This window comes from Corvus brachyrhynchos, unplaced genomic scaffold, assembly GCF_000691975.1.
Source record: "Corvus brachyrhynchos isolate BGI_N302 unplaced genomic scaffold, ASM69197v1 scaffold162, whole genome shotgun sequence".
Lineage (NCBI taxonomy): Eukaryota > Metazoa > Chordata > Aves > Passeriformes > Corvidae > Corvus > Corvus brachyrhynchos.
Window position 1 is genome coordinate 5000173 of NW_008236696.1, and position 9927 is coordinate 5010099.

At 57.3% G+C, this 9927-nt stretch overlaps 1 protein-coding gene across 3 annotated transcripts in view; it reads left to right on the forward strand.

The window, feature by feature from the left end:
- Window positions 1–9927, forward strand: part of EPHB3 (EPH receptor B3) — a 30642-nt gene that overhangs the window by 10877 nt on the left and 9838 nt on the right. For 2 of the 3 annotated variants that reach the window (XM_008644516.2, XM_017726968.1), the window contains exons 2-3: window positions 5469–5533; window positions 5905–6577. In XM_008644516.2, the coding sequence (XP_008642738.2) occupies window positions 5469–5533; window positions 5905–6577 (738 nt within the window). Of the gene's footprint in view, window positions 1–2831; window positions 2911–5468; window positions 5534–5904; window positions 6578–9927 lie in introns of those variants that run through there. The other variant, XM_017726969.1, reaches the window with a different exon arrangement.

The following is a 9927-nucleotide window of genomic DNA, read 5'->3' on the forward strand; positions in this document are numbered from 1 at the left end:
TGAACCGCACTGCCTGGCCTGCCCAGCCTGACAGTCGGGGAGGGCAAGGGTGGAACCAGCACAGCCCCCTGGCCTTGCACTGGGTGCTGGGGTAGACCGGTGTGCAGGGGGTCCCCAGAAGAGATGGGATTCCTGGGGGAGGATGAGTGCATGTGAGCTGTGCAGCATGCTGGCAGTGCTGCCAGCCCCATCTCTGCAGAGGGAACTAGCAGACAGTGCCTGCCAGAACCTTCCCCAGGCTCCCAAACCCCATGCCTGGCACGTCCACCATGGGTACCCCCTGACCACCGAGGATGCCTGCTGGTGCCCTGCCTGCTGCCTCCCACCCTGGCTGCAGCCTTCCTCCCTGCTCTCCTGGCTCTTGACCGCATCAGCACGAGCCTCTCCTCCCTGCAGTGCAGCTCCGGCACAAGGGGCTGCCAAGTGCTGAAACCTCCCAGCACGCCACCTCCTGTGCTCCAAAGCTGCTGTCTGTGGTGTGCTCCATCCACGGAGCACGTGGGCTGAGCGGGACGGGAGAGCTTTCTAAATGCAGGCAGCATGTGGAGTCGCCTAGCCTTGGAGCAGGGACATCCCCTGCCTGGGAGGAGGATGGCTACAGGGTTTAGCTGGGGTCGGAGGGGGAAGAACCCTCCTGGAGGAGGAGGAGGGATCTGAGTGAGCTGCATGCTTCAAGAAAACGTGTTGCGGGGTCTCCCAGACCTGACAAGCTCACAGGGTGCTCCCGTGGCTCAGCTTTTGTGTACGGAACGCTTGTCAGCGGGAAAAGTGCAACCTCAGGTTCTCTCCCACAGGCAGCTCTTTGTTCCCAGATAAAGGACCTTACACCAAAGGCCCTTTGTGCCGCTGCTCAGAACAGTGCTGGGATTAATTGTACCGATAGGTGCTTGAATGGAGAGCACGCAAGGCCACTCGCTCCTGGCGTAATTATCTTCAAAACCGAGAAGGAAATTAAAATATGCAGAGAGATGCCCCTTTTGGTGGCTTTTTGACTAGCAGGCAGTCTCCAAGATTTAAAGTGCATCTCTAAACAAGCTGGCATTCCTTCCAGAGAAGAAAAGCATGGCAGTGAGGGGAAGAGGCATCTGGCACTACCATTAGCAGCCATCATGGTGGAAGCCAAGCCATGTCCTGGGGCAAATGGCCTGGCCATTGATGGCATCTGCAGGAGTTCAGCATGGGGCAAGTGGCCACATAAGGCCAGTCTGGGCCACTTGCCCCACGCTGAGCTCCTGCAGACATGGTGCCATGGTGTGCATAGCTCCCAGAGAGCATGGGTACGTTGCAGAACAGGTTCCTCTGTTTGCAGCGAGGCTGCGTGGGTGTCTTTACTAACTTTTCTCCCTTGCCTTCTTCCAGGATGCTGTGGACTTGCATGAGCTGCCTTCTCCTCATCGGGGCAAAGAGCTGGCATTCTACATTGCTAGCATATCCTGATAAAAGCCATCAGTCCACGTATTCAAAGGAGAGAGCGTTTAAAGTGGAGCTTATTGGTGGAGACGATTGAGTCTTCCCCAGTGGCTTCATCTTGAAAGAATTTTGATATTTCCCCCCCCTTTTCTGGCTCAGCCATCACTGCTGCGCGCGTCTGCCGCTCAACAGCGCGAGACGGGCTCTCTGGGCCTCTTAAGGGGGGAGTTCAAACGTTTTCGCTGGCCTCAGACCATGCATGCTGCATTCCTGAGCCTCAGCACCGGGAGAAAGAGGTCCCTGGCTCCAGATGGGTCTTTGCCAGGGCTTCAAACACCTAGTGAGCTGCTGGGGACTCTGTGGAGGTGATGGGAGGGCTGCTGGTAGGGGACCCCTCGTCTTTGCAGCTCGGGATGTGCTTGGGAGGGGACTTGCAGGGCAGGCAAGAGGCAGCCAGAATGATGCTCACAGCCCTGTCCAAGGAGTAAGAATCCTTCCCTATCCCGGGATCCCACTCTGCCATGGAACTCCTGCTTCGATGTGGAGTCAACCATGGCCAGCTGCACTTGCTGAGCATAGCAAGGCTCCTGCTCCATCTCTTGCTTTTGCCCAGCTGAAGGTAAGGAGAGGACAACTCCCCTGCGCTGCAGACAGTGATAAAGCAAGCCTTAGGGTGACTTCCCCAAGCTGGCGAAATTGGGAGCCAATTTCCCGTTGACTAATGGGACCAGGCTCTTGCTGTGGTGTGCGGGATTGAAGTGGCTTTGACTCACTGTTCAGCCAGCCCTGACGCCGTTCACGTCCCTCCACAGTACCTGCAAACCTGAACCGCGCCAGGAAATCACCGGTGACACCTCTCAGGCCACCTCTGGCACCATGGGCCGGAGGGAGAGAGCAGCTGGTTGGTCCTGAACCACTGAAGCCCGGTGTTTTTTGGGAGAGAGGACCAGGTTCAGGGCCAGGCCACGGTGAGAGCTCTGCGGCACCTTTAAGAGCTGAGAGCAGTTTCTGCAGCTCAGCTCAGCATGTGCCACCAGACCCTGGATCACGCAGCACAGAAGCCCACAGGGCCTTCCACCCACTGCCTTCACAGTGGCAGGCCGCAAGGGTCTGGGAGGCTCCACTGACCCCACCTGGGTCACTCCTATGGCTGCAGGAAACCCCCACTGCCCTCTGTGATCAGCCTGTTTCCTTTAGCTGAGTTGCTCGGTGATTTTTTTTTGTTATTATTATTTCCCCTCCCCGCTCTCTCTGTGTGGTTTACGTGGCTCTCACGCCAGCAGCCAGCTTGGCTCTGTCAGTTTTTTCTCTCCTCTGCTGGTCAGATGGCAGATGCTGCCAAATTAGGATGCAGGCAGCGAGCCTCCTGTCCAAGCTGAGGTTCTGCCCACGGCTGACACTCGAGGGGAAGGATGCTGCCGGAGGGGACGACTGCTATGGCAAGCGCTTCCTACATGGGACCTGCTGCTGGGCAGGAGAGTTCCCGCATACCTTGGACAGGTTTGGGAAGCAAACACCCACCATGGTCTGGTCAGTCCAAGCTATGCTGTGGCTTGCCACAGCATCCTTATGTCGCTCTACTTGCGGGCACACCCTGCCACCTAGATCCCCATCTCCCCAGCCTGACTCACCGCCACAGCCGCTCATCCATCAGCAGCCCCAGCCCTGAGCAAGCCGGGCATCCCTTCCCCGCTCCTCCTGCAGAAACAACCCCCAGCTGGCTGTGCCAGCAGCAGGGCCTTGCACTGGCTGGACCCACACAGAGTATCCACACCGGGGGCTGGCAGCCCCGCACTGTGAGCGCTGAGCACACACTTGGCTCTGCTCACCGCCAGCACGGCATGTCTGGGCCCTCACGGCACCGCTGTGCCCTTATTAGGGCAGCCAGCGCGGGGCCTGTCCCTCTGAGAGGTGTGGGCAGCCCCCTTCTGGAACCTGCTCCCCCATCATCTGGCACTGCCCACCCGCCCTGGCAGCCACCCCACGCAGGGGTCTGGGAAGCGCAGCAGCATCTCCAGTGGTCTTGTGGCCATGCAGAGCCATGCTTGGAATCCTGCTGGCATTCAGTAACTGATGGTGTGGGAAATGGGAAGGGAGACAGATGACGGCTTGGTATGTCCCCTGGGCACGTAGTGCCATGGGACCAAGCAGAGGCTGTCTTATGGGTGCACAGACTCATTCTGCCCATCCTGTGTCCCACCTTCCTGCATTACCTGCTTGGCAGAGGGCTTCTTCCTTTTGTCCCTCTGTTTTTGCCAGATGCCCCTAGTTTGTTTTCTTGAGAAACAGCAAATAACCACTGCCCAGTAACCATCTCTGCACTGGTGTCTGTTGTAGATGGTGCCGCTCTGCACCTCTCCCGATAGGGAGCTGGCACCATTAAAGGTTTTCCTCCTTCTGTCCCCAGTGCCATGTCCACTGCTAGTGCCACCAGCCCGCAATGGGACTGTGTTTGTGTTTGCTCCAGGTGAACAGCCTGGGTGAGAAGCAGGCTCGCTGGCCCAGCTGGGAACCTGGCAAACCACGAGGCCGGTCAGAGAGCCCACGTGTCCCCGAACGTGCTTGTTTATCTGTGCCGTGGTGGCACCCACAGCCTGTGCTCCCAGCCTGTCTGTGGGTGCTGGCTTGGGAGCTGCTGGCGGGTCTCCCTGGGCTCAGACGCGGGAAGAAGGTGTTTACCTCTGTTTGGGCTTCATCCGAAACCCTGCCATGCGTGAATGCTTCCTTCCTCCTCCACACTTCCTCCCTGGCTGGGTCAGCCTGGGGTTTTTCTGGGGTGGAAGGAAAGAAGCTGAAACTGCCTCTTGCTGTGGGGCTGAGCCATGGTGCTGGTACAACTGAGCTGCCCTGGGATGTCCTTGTGCCCCAGCTGGCGTGAGTGAGCTGTTCCCAGCCTGCTGCTGGGTCTAGGAGAGCCATGGCTCCCTGCCCTTCATCTCAAGCCTGGGTGGGCTGAGAAGTGGACGGATGGATGGGCAGCCCGTGGGGAGCTGCACGGGGTTTGGGATGAGGCCATACTTGCGGCTGGGGAGGGGGATGCCCTCATCCGGGAGGTGTTTTGGCGCTGGTCCTGCATCCTGCTCGGTGCAGGCAGCAAAACCCCCCTGAGCACGCCAGGGCCTCCAGGCATTTGCATCCCCCTTCCGCGAAACCACCCCCTAGGCAGGAGAAGATCCAGAAGACCCCGGGGTGCCTGCTCCCCTCCAAACAGCCTAAGGGCCATCCCTGGAGTGGGGCTCACAGGGCCAGCAGCTCACAGAGGGGCCATTGGCCCCTGAGCATGTCAGTGTGTTCTCATCCTTGCGTTTCACTCCCGGTTTTTGCGCGTGGTGCTCGTGCGGAGCCACGCGGCTCTGCCCGGGATTAGCGACAGCTGCCTGCAATTGCAGCTCTTCCCAGACAAGCGTCTCGCTCCCCCAAGGCTGGGGCTGGGGCTGTTTGGGGAATGCTGCCGGGGTGGTTTGTCTTGTAGTCTGCTCCAGGAATGTTGGCCAGACGGTCAAATTCTTCTCCCCTCTTGTAAAATGAGTGATGTGGGGCGTCTCTGGGAGAGCAGCCTGCCAGTCCCTCCTCCTCTGGATAAACCTGCCTGGCCCGCACCGCCCTGTCATGGGAACGGGCCCTTTCAACCCCAGCCACAGTAAATACGCGCCCTGCCAATGCAGAGGGGGAGGGTGCGGACAGGGGCGCCTGGTCTTCCTCCTTTGGCACCCTCTGCACTGGCTGGGGGGCACGTTTGGCCGTGCTAGTGGCTGGGGATGGCAGCCTGTCCCCATCTCCCCCTGGCCACCTGGCTGGCTCCTCGTCCTGCTGCTTGCCTGCTCCAGCACAGCTCTCTGGGGATGCCTCGCTCTTCCTGTTCTCTTGACAGGAGAAGAGAAATCTGGAGTCTGTCTGTGCCGCTCCCTCCTCCTCCCACCATGTCTCACCCCCCAAGTTGCTGTTTTCCACAGAAATGTCAGGCTCAGCTCTCCTCTCCCCCACTCCTCCTGGTTTTTTCCCCTCTAATCTTGGCCTTCATCTCCAATTACTTCTTTTTCTCCTTCCTTTCTCTCCAGAGACCCTGATGGACACGAAGTGGGTGACCTCTGAGTTGGCATGGACAACTCATCCAGAGACAGGGGTAAGTTTGGAACCAGCACTGGTCCTGACCTCCAAAGGGCAGAGCTGGCCCTGGCCCCATGGGAATCATGGTTTCTCACCAGTGCCTTTGTGAAGCTGGCTACATCTTTTCTCCTTCCCTCCTGTGCTTATCCTCACCTGATGAAACCATCTCCTCTTGACTCGGTGCCAGCAGAGCGGGAGTGCCATGGTCCCTGGCCTGGGTTGCTCTTAGTCACCTTGATGACCAGGAGGGTTGTGACGGGTGGAGGTGCAGCTGCTGCTCTTCCCTGTTGACTGTTGCCTGTTCCCCCCCACCCTGTGCCGTTCACGATGTGTCCATGGCACTGACGTCCCTGGCTGGGGATCTAACCCTTTCCTTCTCAATCTCAGTGGGAAGAAGTCAGTGGTTATGACGAGGCCATGAACCCCATCCGCACGTACCAGGTCTGCAACGTACGGGAGGCCAACCAGAACAACTGGCTTCGTACCAAATTCATCCAGCGCCAGGATGTCCAGCGCGTCTATGTGGAGCTGAAGTTCACTGTGCGGGACTGCAACAGCATCCCCAACATCCCTGGCTCTTGCAAAGAGACCTTCAACCTCTTCTATTATGAGTCAGATACGGATTCTGCCTCCGCAAACAGTCCTTTCTGGATGGAGAACCCCTATATCAAAGTGGATACAATTGCCCCAGACGAGAGCTTCTCCAAGCTTGAGTCTGGCCGCGTGAACACCAAGGTGCGCAGCTTTGGCCCTCTCTCCAAGAATGGTTTCTACCTCGCCTTCCAAGACCTGGGAGCCTGCATGTCCCTCATCTCTGTCCGGGCTTTCTACAAGAAATGTTCCAACACCATTGCTGGCTTTGCTATCTTCCCGGAGACTTTAACGGGGGCCGAGCCCACTTCCCTGGTCATCGCACCAGGCACCTGTATCCCCAATGCAGTGGAGGTGTCTGTGCCCCTAAAGCTGTACTGCAACGGTGACGGCGAGTGGATGGTACCCGTGGGAGCGTGTACGTGTGCTGCTGGATATGAGCCCACCATGAAGGATACCCAGTGCCAAGGTATGTGCATGGCAGAGTGATCATGGCTTTTGTCCCCGTGGGTGCATTGCTGTGAAGGAGGTGGTTTTGTGTGGAGCTCGATCTGGTTTTGGAGGCTTTTCCCTGATGAGGGAGCAGGGTGATATCTTAGAGGACTGGTCTGCAGTTTGACTCCGAAACCTTAAAGCCTTTGCTTTCTGGACTTGGGCAGTGTCTGCTGGGACACACTGGTGAGCAACCACCATTGCATCCTCTGCAGGATGCATCCCCTTGCACGGAACTGCAGCTGAAGGCATGGCCCTCAGCAGGGATCCAGCACATTTAAGCCCTAGAGCATTACCAAAATCTCTCTCTCACTGCTGCTGCTGTATCCAGCATATTCCCTCTCCCTCTTGCAGTGCACATGGCTGGGGCAAGTGATTGTTCTTGGCAAGTGTGATTTCACGCTGCTTGTGCGGAGGCACTCGGAAGCACTGGTGGTGAGCAGGGCTCTGCTGTGGGAGAAGCCATGCTGATGCATGCTCCCCCTGCCAGCACTGAAAGCTTGCAGCAGGGATGGTAGGGAGCAGCACGAAGGCAGGGGATCTGAAGCTCCCTGTTCTTGCTGGAAGGGAAGGAAACATATTCTGCACATGGAGATATTGGGGATGGAGAGCCACCCTAGCAGCAGGATAGCTCTGTGTGAGTCCTGCAGCTCTCCCACGATAGCTTTGGTGTTGCTGTTTAACCCCAGTTCGGGTGTGCTGATAAGAAAAAATCTGTCTGGATGGATGTTGCAGTCCCTTGGGGTGATTTCTTGGGAGCTGGCTTGGAGCTTCTTGGGACCCTGCCCGGGGGTGGCTGGGGTTTAGGGCAGAAAGGTTGCTGTTCCCCTTGGCTGCAGGCATTGCACAGGGAGTGGGATGCTGGCTGGGCCCCCAGCGCTGGATGCCTTGTGCTCACCGATGACGGGATGCTTGGCGCCGGCCCTTTGCTCTTGGCAGGGGCCATGTGATTTGGGACGGGCCGTGACGTGGGGCTCGGGCCAGGCTGGCCTCCCTGTTGGCTTTGGGAGTTGACAGCCATGCTGCTGTGGCTAGTTAGGGAGAGCTCAGTATCCACAGGGCCACAGCTCTGCCGGAGATCCAGAACCTCCAGCACCGTCAGTGCCAGCACAGCCCTTACTTCAGTGCCACGGCCCCCTGCGTCAGTCTTGTAAGCAGCCAATCTGGCTCCCCCTGAGCAGATGGACACCAGTGCCAGGCATCCATCCACACTTCAAACTGCACTGAGGTCCGTGCTCCTGGGAAGCTGCTTTCCTTCTTGCTTGGACTGGGAGATCTTAGACCATACACAGTGTTGATTCTTTCCCAGCAGAGAGTGGGGTTTGGGCACAAGGTGATGCAGCTTCCAGCCAGCACTGGGGCTGTGCTCAGGGGGTAGCATCCCAAGGCAGGACTGAGAGCTCCTCAGATTACACTCAGGAACCTGGGGCAAGGTCCTGTCTCCACATCCGCCGAGCTGGACAGACCCCCATGTGGCAGCTTTCCCAGCGCCTTTGATTTCCCACCAAGCCCCAGCTTCTGCTGCAGCAGGCAGGGAAGCCACGCTGGGCCGTGGGCACGTCTCCATCCGGCAGCCTGCCTTCTCGCTGGGCAGAAGCGGTGGTGTCCTCACGTTTCTCTGGGAAAGTTGCGCTGCGCTTGTAGGATCAGATTTTCCGCCATATGATCGTGTGTTTTAAGTGGAAACAGCTGAAGAAGGGCTGGGAGAAGCTGGAGCTTCAGCTCCTTTTCTCCTCTCGGCTGGATGTTCCCTTACTCCATTTCGAGAGTCCAGCAGCACCGAGAAGTCTCCCAGCCCCTGTGTCATGGGCAGCAGTGTGGATGAAGCCCCCCAGAGCTGGGGTTTCATCACTCCCGCCCCGGGGAGCCCCCGGAGGCTTCACCGCGTGGGCGAGCAGCGCTCCAGAGTGCCAGATGGCATTTTAATAAATAACAATACCCAGTTACTGCTTAGATGGGATAAGCCCTGTTGTAAATCTCCCCCTTTCCCCAGACTTTCAGTGGCCTTTGAAGATCTCCTCCTCCTCTTTATCTCCATCCAGAGCCAAGATTAGAGCTCGCATTCAGACCTGTTACAATGCAGCTTGTATCCCGGTCCCTCGGGAGCGGAGGGCTCATCCTGCCCGACTGAAGACAGTTTCTTTGGCATGCTTTGTAAGGCAATACGCCAGGCTGGTACCTGGCGCTCTACTCCTGAGTTGCCACAGCATTGATTTGGCATCTCATTCTCAGCCTCATTATCTTTATTTAATTAGCACGCGGCCCTTCTGGGGGTTGTGCCGCTTCCCACACACTCCCTGCCATGCAGAGCTGCAGAGGCAGCTCTTGGAGGACAAGGAGAAGCTGCTGGCCAGGGAGGGGGGCAAAGGCTCCCACACGCCTCCACGGGCTGGGATGCACTGCATTCCCACCCCAAGCCCTGCAACCCCTGGGGTTCAGCCTTCCCCCCAGCCCCATCCCTTCTCCTTTTGCTTAGGAGGCACCCAAAGTGTTCAGGGGATTTGGTGTCAAGGAGCTCCCCAGAAATGCTCTTGGGCATGTGCTCCATGATGGATTTGTTGGGATTTGCACCCCTTGTATTGCCGGCTTCACATAAAGACAGAAAGGCTGCTGTGCCAGGGTGAGCAGTGAGCCCCTCCTTGCATGTCCTTCTGCTCATGGGGAAGCCCTGCAGGAGGGCTACAGTGCCCCCAGAGCCTGCACCCCACTTGGGAGGGGGGACTGAGTCTGTGTGGTGCAGTCCGTAGATACCCAAACCATAGGAGCAGCAGAGGTGTCCAGCATGACACCACACCTTCCTGAGACCCATTTCTGAGTCTTTTTGATTGTTCTTTTCTCATGGCCCCAGGCACTGAACATTTGGGCACAATCAGTAGGTAAGTGCAGGTCAGGCTGGGACCAAAATCAGAATTTTTGCAAAAATAAATTTCCCTTGCAATCAGTGACTAATGAAAACATCACCCTGAATTAAAGAAAAAAAAAATTGCCAAGCAAGCATTGCACTTGCCAACTGTTTGCAGCTTTGCATTGCAACATGGGCTTGCTGCATGAAACCCAGGAAGTGAAACTGCCTGGGATTAATTGCCCGGGCTTCCAGATCAAAGGCAGCAGCAGGGAAGGCAGGGAGAGCTGCCGGTTTACAGCCAGGCAGTTCCACAATGGGTTACTTGTAACACAGTCGAGGAAATCTGCCCCTGCTGTCCTGCCTGTGACCTGCTGTGGCTCAAGAGGCAGCTTTGCTTATTGAAATTTTTTTTTTCTTTTCTTAAAAAAAAAAGAAAAAAATTGTTTTCCTGACTGTTCCTTGGATGCCACTTCCAACCCCCC